General features: G+C 39.7%; 1 protein-coding gene across 3 annotated transcripts; it reads left to right on the forward strand.

Annotated features, from left to right (window-relative positions):
- The first annotated feature begins 108 nt into the window (after positions 1-108).
- TMEM267 (transmembrane protein 267) lies at positions 109-9449 on the forward strand. Of its 3 annotated transcripts, none has more exons than XM_081053720.1 (3): positions 109-556; positions 3583-3969; positions 7343-9449. In XM_081053720.1, the coding sequence occupies exons 2-3, from the start codon at positions 3655-3657 to the stop codon at positions 7676-7678; spliced, it is 651 nt and encodes a 216-aa protein (XP_080909846.1). In that variant the 5' UTR covers positions 109-556; positions 3583-3654; the 3' UTR covers positions 7679-9449. The 3 variants fall into 3 exon arrangements, with proteins under 3 accessions (XP_080909846.1, XP_080909845.1, XP_080909847.1); XM_081053719.1 differs by lacking the exon at positions 109-556 and adding an exon at positions 654-1183; XM_081053721.1 differs by lacking the exon at positions 109-556 and adding an exon at positions 726-752.
- Positions 9450-12114: the final 2665 nt, after the last annotated feature.

Here is a 12114-nt window from a genome sequence, read left to right on the forward strand (position 1 = left end):
TAACGAATAATTATCCAGAAATCCCCCAGGGGGCGGTGAAGCGCTACGGAGGAGCGTCAGGTCTGCAAGGTCGCGCGGTCTCCGTCTGGTGACAAACTGACACACAACCTGAAGGCTCCATTGAGGGAAGTCGGAACTATCTCTACACCGTTGGGATCCACGGTGGCCTGTGGCTCCTAGTTCAAGCGTCGGGGCATAAGGCCTGTGCATGTGACATTCGGTGAGGTTAACTCTGCGTCCCCAGCTTCCCCGCCGCCACTTGGGTGAGTTGTGGGTATGTCAGCGGCCACATCTGTGGCCCGGCGCCGGCTAAACCCGGGACGAATTCTCAGGTTTGACAGAAGTAATCCAACAAGGCGCTTTTCACTTCTTACCCCGTTGTCCCAAAGGTCTCCCTTTGGGGGCAGGACTGGGAAGAAGAAATACCTCCACCCGCTCAACCAAAGAGCATTCAAATACCCGTTCCTGTCGACTCAGAGTGGAGCCAGTATCCCGTCGTCCTCTGGCCCTGCTCTGCGAGCTGGAGCCACTCTGGCCAGCGGCCGGCATCTCTATGGTACGGACGGACGGGAGCGGGGGCGTGGCCGCGGCTCGCGCGGTGGGCTTCGGCCGGGAGAGCGGAGGGTGGGTGGGCTGAGCTGTAGCGAGGGCCTGGGCGGGAGGAGGACGTAATGCACGCCTGGAAGCTGCGTCCTGAGGTGGAATGCTGGAGGCGGGGACCGTCACCTGAGCCCGAAGGCTGGAAGAGCCAGGTCCCAGATGGGGAGGGCGTGCAGGGGTGGCAGGCACGCGGGACCCGAGAGCACGCGGGGTGTGCTTGACCCGTGGACGGCCACTGTCCGGTGGTCCTGGGATCTGCGCGAAGCCCCGGCACCGCCTCTGGCTTGTCGCGCAGTCTGGATGCCCGAGGCGCCCAGCCCTCGCCGAGGTTCCCCGCGCTTGGCGTTTCCCTGAACCCGGGCGGAGTGCCGGGGTCTTGATAGAATTGCGCATTTTCATCGTTACCGGGCGTCGGAACTCGTGCGACCCGGGTCCTGGGAGGCGTGAATGCGATGCGTGTGACTTGGTCCAGGCCTTCCTACCTTTTCTTAATCGACATTTTAAAAATTACTGCATCACACCAGTCTGACGAAGGAATGACTTTGGGAATCTGCTGAGACTTGAGACGTTGAAATTCCGAATTGTATGTTTTATCGGTAATAGTCATAGGAACTAAACACATATTCCGGCTATAAAAAGTTTCCATGAAAGGGAGCAAGATATGTTTCCCTTCTTTGCAGATTAGCTACATTCGATTTGGCTTCTGCTTTGGGTATTTTAGCATTAAAGAAATTAGATACAAGTTTTGCCGCAATTACAGTTCAGTGAAGAGGACGTTGATAAAACATAAAGGCAAATTTTAGATTTTAGACCGTGCTTTTGCCTCAGGTTTTTGTAAATGTGATGGGGGGAGAGGGGAGAGAAGAGGGTGAAGTAGAAGATGACATTTACATTGGGAATTTGTTAGCTCTGATTTGTTTTGGCGGAAGTAATGTGTAAGTGGTTAACAAACAATGCATAATAGAGTATAATTAAAGTAACTGACTAATTATGTGTTTGTGGACTTGAGGAAAGGGAAGATTACTGCTGTGTATACTTGGAATGCCCCATAGTTGATGGCATTTTAGTGGGGATGGGTTGCAGCAGAGTTTGGCCATTGCGGAAAGTGGCTCCTGCAAGTCATAGAGAGAAATTTATGATCTGGGTAACTGGCTACTATGGCAGATAATTCATTCCACGTATATCTTTAGTATATAATAGGCTGAGGATTGCTTAGCTGCTTACCCCTATTATTAGTATAATGAAATATTTATTAAACACCTGAGTATAGGTTTAAAAGAAAAATTATAATTACTACTCTTAAGGAACCTGCCCTCAAAAAGTGAATATGTAAAATAAACATAAAGCTCTTTTACAGTGTAGGAGGTTCCTGAGTCCATTCTATTTGTAGGGAGAGGAGCAGGAAGTGGAAAAGATAAGAAAAGGGTGAGAAGAAAAATAGGTACACTCATGTGTCCTGGTCAGAGACAACAAATAAGAGGAAGTATACTTATTAAATTTCTTATCTCATACTCAGAATCTAATCTAAACATGTGCCCAATTGTTGGAGTGGAATAGATGTCAGAATTGTGTTTCTGGGACCATAGTTATACCTTTCTTAAAAAATAGAAACTGATATTTTAGTTATCTATTGCTGCATAACAAATTACCCCAAAACTTAGAAGCTTAAAACAGTGCATGTTTCTTTTTGTCCCAATCTGCCTCTTTATAGAGAAATTTAATACATTCACATTTATTGTGGTATTGTGTTTGATCCCTATTGCTTTTTGGGGAGGGGAGTAAAATTTTCTTCTATGCTTTTTTTTTTTCCCCTTTTCCATTTTGCTGTATTGATCAAGTTTTCTTTATTCCTCTCCCCTCCCCCTAGAGATTTAGAAGTCCTGTTCCTCAATTCTTCCCCCCAGAAATCATATATAAGTATTACAATTTCTAAGGCAAAACTAAAATTCACTATTATCACACAGGTCCCACAATTTAGTTATGTTTAGATTCCTCTACTAATGATCCTTTTCTCTCAGAGCTCTGTACACCATAATATTTTCATATTTAGTGTTGATGTTAATCACATTCTCTTTATTTTGCAGATAACTTTTTTCGAAGGGGGGGAGTTGAATACTCTTCAAGATTTTCTCTTTATATTTTAAATTATTTTTTGTTTCTGTGTCCAACTCCTTGTTTTTCTTTCCCTCATCAAGCTTTGGGAAAATTCTTTGAAAATGTTTGTATTCACTCTGATTGGCCCAACCTGTGTCACCTTCATCACTAGATTAATCACAACTAATCACTACTGGAAAATGATCACTAATCAGTAATTACTAATTAATCACTACTACTAATAGGGGAGACAGGAAATTGTAATTGGTCAGCTTTGGAGTTAGGGTATTGTGATGAGCAGTTTTCCCAAAGGAAGGGGATGCTGTTTTCAGAAGTATGGAAAGTAGTCGCTGGATACATACTAGACACAATGGCTGCCCACTGCCATGTAGTAAACATTGCTGAGGGATGGGACTCTTTGATGACCTCAAAGTGATAGGTTACAGTTAGTGGGCTTTCGTAAATGTCCCTTGATGCATAGTACCATCTGAATTGTTTTTCTTACAAAGCTATACTCTTGGGCCACATGGCATATTATGTATAACATGTATACTTGAAAGTTGTTAAGAGAATAGATCTTAAATGTTCTCACCACACACAAGAAAAGGTGACTATGTGAGATGCTGGATGTGTTAACTAACCTTATTATGATACTTGTTTCACAATATATATGTATATCAAATCATCACATTGTACACTTTAAACTTATACACTGTTATATATTGATTATGTCTCAATAAAGCTAGGAAAAGTAAACTTACAACAGTTAAAAAATACCAGTTTTTACGATTTGGTTTTATATTTGTGAAATTATTGCTGATAATATTTTGTTTAAGTATTATATGGCAGCCCATAATCATGAATATTTTTCTCTGCTTTCTATTGCAGGATGACTAGGAATGTAAAGAAGGATAAGCTGTTTCCTGATGGCTTTTAGGATATACTGACATATTGTTTGTGATGGCTTCCGAGACTGAGAAGACCCATGCTTTACTCCAGTCTTGTAGCACTGAATCTCTTATTTCCAGCCTTGGTCTGGGGATATTTTGCCTAATAGCTGACAGACTACTACTACAGTTTCCCATCATTCAGCAAAATGACTGGCTTCGTGCCCTCTCAGATAATGCAGTGCATGGTGTGATTGGCATGTGGTCGTGGGCCATAGTCATTGGAATCAAGAAGAAAACTGACTTGAGAGAAATCATTTTAGCTGGATTTTTAGCCTCCGTTATTGACGTAGACCACTTTTTTCTAGCTGGATCCCTGTCGTTAAAGGTAAGAAGCATATATGTTGAATTTTTCTGGTTTTTAATTTCTTTAGCACCATTTTATTGATCTTCACAGCATCATTTTGGTTAGCACTAAGAAGATTAGCCTTATTTTAAAATAAGGAAGCCCATCCATCCGTTGTTGAGCACTTAGTACTTCCCTGAAGGTGCCCACAGACATGTGGCTCATCAAGTTATTTGGCATCACAAAGTGCTGTAGATGCACACAGAGCCCGGACTCGCGAATTGTACCTGAGGAGTTCCGCGCCGGCTTTACAGAGGATGTGTTTAGCCAACTCTTGACGGAAGGAACTGGTTTGAAGTCAAGGGTGTCATTCTCAGGGCTGTCCTAGTTCTTTTTGTATTAGTGGTCTTTCTTCAGAACCACACTTAAATTTCTCCCCATGTTCCTTATGTTTTATAGTTAGTATGCAGCTCCTAAATACTCTATAACAGTTGAATTGCTTTCAGATGATTCCCAGTCTTGGGAAATGACTTTAAAGGATTCATTCCCCAAGTCCCTCTTGGAGCCAAAGGTGTGCATTTCAATGGGCTTATTAGGACACAGTCTCTGGAGGAGAAATTGAGGCATTTCATTGAGACATCAGTGGTTTACTATACAGTGACCTATTAGCCTTACAAAATAAGCTGAAAGTGACCGTTCGGAGAATATTTTCTAAGTGTCAATAAGTTTGCCTGCCTTTTAACCTGTTTATGATCTGTACACATTCAAGGAAAGAAATACAGATTCACAGAGCAAGGACTTTGCTTTGTTCCCCGCTGGCCTAGAACCAGTGCCTGGCTCACCTAGGAGGTATGCAGTAAACGTTTGTTCAAAGAAAGAGAAATTATCGCTGCTTCTTCCTTTTATCTGTCAAGTACTAGACCAGATATTTCTCAGAGATTGTCTTACTTAGTTAGAAGCTTAACAGGTATGGAATCAGCAATTCCTGATTAGAGATACATTTTTATTTTTTCTGCTGTAAGTGGAGGCAGCAGCATCACGTTACTGTTTAAGATTGGAATCAAAACCTGGGTTTGAATCCTGAGTTGTAGTGTTAGGAGGCCCCTTTTCTTCTTTAAGTCTCCATTGCCTCATCTGTAAATGTGGGTTACAACATGACTTATAGGGTTGTTGTGAGGATTAAAAGAGCATATTAAGTGAAACACCCTGGCAAATAGTTAACAATATATTGTATTTTAGTAGAGAGTGTGATAATCTATAAAGCAAAAGAATGTGGTTCATAAGTGCATTCATCTAGAATTTATCCTGTTGTAATGTTTAAAAACATTGGGGCTGTGAACTGTATTTATTCTTTTTTGTGTTGTTTTGTTTTGTTTCTTAAGGAGGGCACAGCTCACGGGATAGAACTGGCAACATTGGGTGTTATTAGCACCATACTCTAACCTACTGAGCTAACTCGCAACCCCCGGTATTTATTGTTTGATTCACTGAGAAGCAGTAGTGTTAAGGATAGGAGCCATAGATTCAGACAGACCCCATATCAAATCCCCGCTCTGCCACTTAATAACTGCACAACATGGGGAAATTCCTTAGCCTCTCTTAGTCTGTTTCCTCCTCTCTACAATAATCCCTAACTCATAGGATTGCTGTAAGAATTAAATGAGATAGTGCTCATAAAGTACAGCTTAGCGTTGGTACTGATCCTTATTTTTTAAAAGATTTTTATTGAAATATAGCTAAAATTCAATATTATATTAGTTTCACGTGTACACCATAGTTATTCAACAGTACCCACCTAGCACTATACAGAGTTATTACCACATTATTGATTATATTCCCTATGCTAAAGAAGTCATCACCATGGGAAGTCCAGCAACCATCTGACACTGTACCACGCTGTCACAATATTATTGATCTTTTCACCCCTTTTTAAATGTTTCAATTAGATTTGACATTCAGTATTATTTTACATTAGTTTCAAGTGTGTGGCAAAGTAGTTAGACATTTATATAATTTGGGAAGTGATACGCCTGACTAGTACCACCTGGCACTAGACATAGTTATTACCATATTATTGATTATATTCCCTATACTTTGTATCCCCATGACTATTTTGTAACTTCAATGTGTATTTCTTAATCCCTTCATCTTTTGCACCCTGCCCCCAACCCTCCCATCTATCACCCTGATAGATCTAGTACCTATCTGACACCACACATAGTTATTACAATATTATTGACTATATTCCTTATGCTATACCCTACTTCCGCATGACTACTGTGTAACAACCAATGTGTACTGCTTAATCCCTTCCCCTTTTCACCTACCCCTAAACCCCCTCCCATCTGGCAACCATCAAAATGTTCTCCATAGCTATGAGTTTGTTTCTGTTTCGTTTGTTTGTTTTGTTCTTTAGATTCCACTTACAAGTGAAATCATGTGATACTTGTTTGCTGTCTGACTTACTACACTCAGCACAGTATCCTCTAGCTTCATCCCTGTTGTCACAGATGGCAAGATTTTCTTTTTTTTGGATGAGTAATATTCCATTACATATATGTACCACCTCCTCTTTATCCATTCATTCATTCAGGGACGCCCAGGCTGCCTCCTCATCTTGGCCATTGTAAACAATGCTTCAGTGAACATATGGATGCGCACATCCCCTTGAAGTAGTGTTTTGGGTTTTTTTGGATAAATACCCAAAGTGGGATTATTAGGTCCTTCTTTGTCTCTTGCTATAGTCTTTGTTTTAAGTGATCCTTATTTTTGAATGATGTATTAAATTTTTTTTTGCATTCACCATACTCATGGATCATTGAGGGTTTAAGACTAAAATTTTCATTTGTTTAGATATTGAGTACATTTTTTTGCAATGGTTTAGAAACTTAAGTTTATTTAACTCAACTTTAGAATATTTACTTAAAATAACATAATCTTTCTAAATGTAAATAAATTCTGAAAGTATTCAAGGCTAATATAAAGTGGTTATAAGAAAGATATTCCCCTTCTGTGCCTTTATTAATTGAAGAATATTTTATTCAGTTGTGAGATTTTTTTCAACACTGTTAGAGGCCCCAGACAATTCTTTAAAACTCCAAATTTACACAAACCATACGTTTAGGATATAAATTACATTTATATTGTGACTTTTCTAAGCAAATAATAGGAAACTTTAAAAATTTAATCATCATGTTCTTGAGATCTTAATTTCATTTTTAATGCAAAAGATATCCTTTTTTGTCTTCTTTGCCTATACATAATAGATGCAATGCATGTATTTGGAGGTGGCATAAAAAATGATGCCCTCACATTTCCAATAGACTCCTGGAAAATATTTTAGAATATTAAGAAGCATCTATAAAATTTTGCTTGCCAAAAAGGGAATGATATAGCTATTGCTTTCCCCCCACAGGCTGCTTTGACTCTTCCACGAAGACCATTCCTTCATTGTTCTACTGTGATACCCGTTGTGGTTCTGACCCTGAAGTTTGCTATGCACCTTTTCAAGCTCAAAGACTCATGGTGCTTTCTTCCCTGGATGTTATTTATATCCTGGACCTCACACCATATCCGAGATGGCATTCGTCATGGCTTGTGGATATGCCCATTTGGAAAAACTTCTCCTTTGCCATTCTGGCTTTATGTAATAATCACATCATCTTTACCTCACATCTGTTCGTTGGTTATGTATTTAACAGGGACCAGACAAATGATGTCTTCAAAACATGGAATTTATATTGATGTCTGAAGTAACCATATGGCAGTCTTAGGGAATCAAATGATTCAGACAATGATAATTAAGGGTAGCCAACATTAAAGTGAACTATAAAAAAAATATTAGGTACTAATAGTAATTATTATAATTCCTGAATCTTTTTGCTCAGAAGGCATGTACAAATATATTTTTTAAATTTTTTATTGGGGAACAGTGTGTACTTCCAGGACGTTTTTCCAAGTCAAGTTGTTGTCCTTTTGATCTTAGTTGTGGAGGGTGCCATTCTACTTCAAGTTGTTGTCCTTTCAGTCTTAGTTGTGGAGGGCGCAGCTCAGCTCCAGGTCCAGTTGCCGTTGCTAGTTGCAGGGGGCGCAGCCCACCATCCCTTGCGGGACTCGAAACCGGCAACCTTGTGGTTGAGAGGATGCGCTTCAACCAACTGAGCCATCTGGGAGCTCAGCGGCAGCTCAGCTAAAAGTGCTATGTTCAATCTTAGTTGCAGGGTGCGGAGCCCACCATCCCTTGTGGGGCTCGAGGAGTTGAACTGGCAACCTTGTGGTTGAAAGCCCACTGGCCCATGTGGGAATCGAACCGGCAGCCTTCGGAGTTAGGAGCATGGAGCTCTAACCGCCTGAGCCACCAGGCTGGCCCCATGTACAAATTTTTTAAAATTATACCTTTGTTGTAATTAATTCTACTTCTCACTTCTATTACACTCTAGTGTAATATTGCAGTTTCGTTTATTCAGTAATATTTGTTTTTATTGTTTCTTTTGTTTATCTGGCTTTACTAATACCTCTATTAGAGTAACATCTAATTAAGTTTGAAAATATAGCTTTAAGGTAGTCCATTTCCTGATGAAAAACAGTTCAAATTTTAGGGTGACTGATTTGTGGAAAGTTAACATTATATTTGGATCCACATTTTCCTGAGATAGTGACGCAGTAAAATGGCCAAAATAAATGAGATCATGAATAAGATGTACAGTGAATGCTAACATTTCTTTATGTCATTTATGTTGATTCCGACCGAAATTTAATTTGCAAGTGCTTTAGTGAGTTGTAATTACTGGCAGAATCTGCTCCAGTGCGCTTGTGAGAGATCATTACAATATTCATAAAAGACAATGACTGGGGGCTGCTGTGTGGCTCAGTTGGTTAGAGCGGGAGCTCTTAACAACAAGGTTGCCGGTTCAATTCCTGCATGGAATGGTGGGCTGTGCCCCCTGCAACCAAAGATTGAAAACGGTGACTGGACTTGGAGCTGAGCTGCGCCCTCCACAACTAGATTGAAGGACAATAACTTGAATCTGATGGGCCCTGGAGAAACATACTCTTCCTCAATATTCCCCAATAAAATTAATTTAAAAAAAGACAATAACTAACATTAGATCTAGGTTATTGTTTCAGAAATCACTTTAGGAAATTATTGTAATGTGTTGATTATAGTCACATCTTCCTGAAGTATTAGTTTTTCAGTGTCTTTGCCCAAAAGTCTCATGTGTTAGGGTTTTGACTCTTTTGGAAAACATAACTAAATTTAACAAAATATTTGTTGAAAATTAACTAACAAAATACTGATAGTTGGCTCATAACCATAGAATTTTAATTCATACAAAAAAGACTTTCCACTAATGTTATTTAGAATGTAAACAATTGAATGTGCCATTAAAGTGGTTTTAGTTTTTGTCAATTTGTTTACATACTCTTCTAAAATATTATACCTGTTAAATCATTTTGTAAAAATCTGCCTGATACTGAGAGACAAAACATTTTCTTTTTCAAAATAAAGTACTTCTAGAAAATTTGATTTTTCCTTTGTTTTCTCATGTTGATCTTCTGTTGAAAATGATTAGTCTTTATTAGAGAAGGAAATTTAGTTGCTGTACATTTTATATTTGCATAGTATAATGTTACTTTGATGTAAAAGTCAATGCCCCAAAGACACCTACTTTTGTTTGTAGCATATGTGCCGTCTGCTGTCTTCAGATTTTCTTACACATTTGTGATTTATAATGTTAGTGATTGTGTGTCTTATTCTCTGAGAAATGACGCAACAATGCCTTATCCAAAGCAGAGTTTTCTTACTTATTAAGGGAAACAGAGTTCTGTAAATTGTTCTAAAGTTTCAAGCTCTTCAATTTTTCATTTTGTTTTTAACCAACGGGTTTCAATCTATTATATTTTACAATCTATTAGGTTTTATAATCTGTTGTCTTTTGAGAGCAATTATTATGTCAGTTTGGTTGGTTTAATAGTAAATATTATATCGTGAGGGGTAAATTTGATTAGGTAGAGATTTTTAAAAGGCATATGAAATCAGGAATCTGTGGAAATAAAGCATATATCTTATTTCTAACTAAATTATAAAACCTTTTTTCTTTCTCCATACATTATGAAAACATAGGGCCTTAATTAAGAATGTCACATTAGGGCCCGGCCCGGTGGCTCAGGCGGTTAGAGCTCCATGCTCATAACTCCGAAGGCTGCCCGTTCGATTCCCACTGGGCCAGTGGGCTCTCAACCACAAGGTTGCCAGTTCAATTCCTCGACTCCCGTAAGGGATGGTGGGCTGCGCCCCCTGGAACTAGCAACAGCACCTGGACCTGGAACTGAGCTGCACCCTCCACAACTACGATCAAAAGGACAACTTGACGTGGAAAAAAAGGCCTGGAAGTACACACTGTTCCCCAATAAAGTCCTGTTCCCCTACCCCAATACCCCAATTAAAAAAAAGAAAAAAAAAAAAAAGTCAGGCTGGCCTGGCTTTGAAATGCAAAAAAAAAAAAAAAAAAAAAAAAGAATGTCACATTGGATTTGGGCGTTGTCCTAACTTTCTTTATTAGAATGGAACTTCATTTTGACCATGACTCTTTGCTTAAACAACAACTGCAATTTTTTTTGTTTTGCAAGAAAGCAAAAGCAACTTATTGAAAAAGAAAGCACACACTTGAGAGGAAAGTGCAGGCAAACTCAGAACCAGTTGCAACAACTACAGTTTTTTAAGTGTGGATTTATCTTTGTTCCTACCTCTACCATCAGAAATGTTCCTTGTCCTCTAAATGGTCTCTGAAAAATGTGGTTGTAACCTCTAGAAATACAACAACCAACTTCCTATGAGACCATTTTGTTCCTTTTCTTTTGGGTTTGTGTCAATACATTATATCGAAAGTTGGATGGTATCTTGTTGGCATGTGTGTCTTTTCTCCGTCCCCTAGATGTCCTCCATTCACTTAGTGTTTCTGTCTTGACTGTTCTGCTGATCTGACCTCCCAATCCACTGTTTTCTTGAGCCATGTTTGTTATGCTGGCTATTCAGAACTTCCACCACTGAACTATTTTCTACTCACCCCCAAGCCTAATTTTCTTTAGTGGAGGGCTAAGAACCCCTGTTGCATATGGGTTAAAATTCCCATTTATCCTCACCTCCTTTCTTTTCCTTAGACCTTTTTTCTCCTAGGCAGCCCCGCACCACAACCCAATCAGCAGATTCTTCCTGGCTCCTTTTTCTTTTGGCTGGTGGATCAATAACTTAAGTTTTTTTCCATTTTTTCTTCTGAAGGGAATGAGGAATAGGGGCTCTTCTGATCCTTGCTCAGCATTGTCACAGCTAGACCTTTCATCCATCATAGTTCTCAGTTTTCTTCATTTGATAACTCATATTACTCCAAATCCTCACCCTCACATGCTACCCTCTAAGACTCACTTTTCCCTTTGATGATAGGAGCACCTGGATCCCTTTTATTTGAACCCTTGGTTTTATCCTTAGTCATCAGACTTCAATATTCCCCTCTTCTGCACCATTGACTCATCGCCTCAGCACATCAGCCATCAACCAGTATAACAGGCCTCTGTACCTCATTTTTAGGTGACTCTGCTTATCTCTGAGATCTCAAACTTAGTTTCCTTTTTCTAGACCAGTGGTTCTGAAACTAGCATATATCAGAGTCATCTGTAAGGCTTCTTAGGGACCTACCTGCAGAGTCCTGACTTGGTAGGTCCCAAGAATGTGTTTCCAACAAGTTCCCAATTGATATTGCTGCTGCTGTTCAGGAATCTTACTTTAAGAACCACTGCTCTAGACCCATCCTGCATCATTAACTTCATTTCCCTCCCTTCCCCTCTCTTCATTGAGCCAACTCTTCGCTTTCCCATAGCTTAAAACCAATAAGGCTTTTATGACTTAACCTTGGATGAAAGAGGCACCACCAAATTGGCTGCAAAAGATATAGCTCCCCCAAGATCCAGAGCCACCTCAAAACAGCCTAGGTAAGCAAAAACCTCCATTATCACAGGTGGCTATGAAACTCTGATCTCCCACAGAAGTGAGATATTATAAACCACAGACCCACTAATCTGTGTTACTGGAAAGGCAATACTGGGATGGGAATTTTCCCAGCACAAACTAGCCAATGAAGGGAAAGATGACAGGCCTCTTTATAGACTGGGACCCCTGATTAATGCAAACTC

This window comes from Rhinolophus hipposideros, assembly GCF_964194185.1.
Source record: "Rhinolophus hipposideros genome assembly, chromosome: 7".
In the NCBI taxonomy this organism is placed as follows: domain Eukaryota; kingdom Metazoa; phylum Chordata; class Mammalia; order Chiroptera; family Rhinolophidae; genus Rhinolophus; species Rhinolophus hipposideros.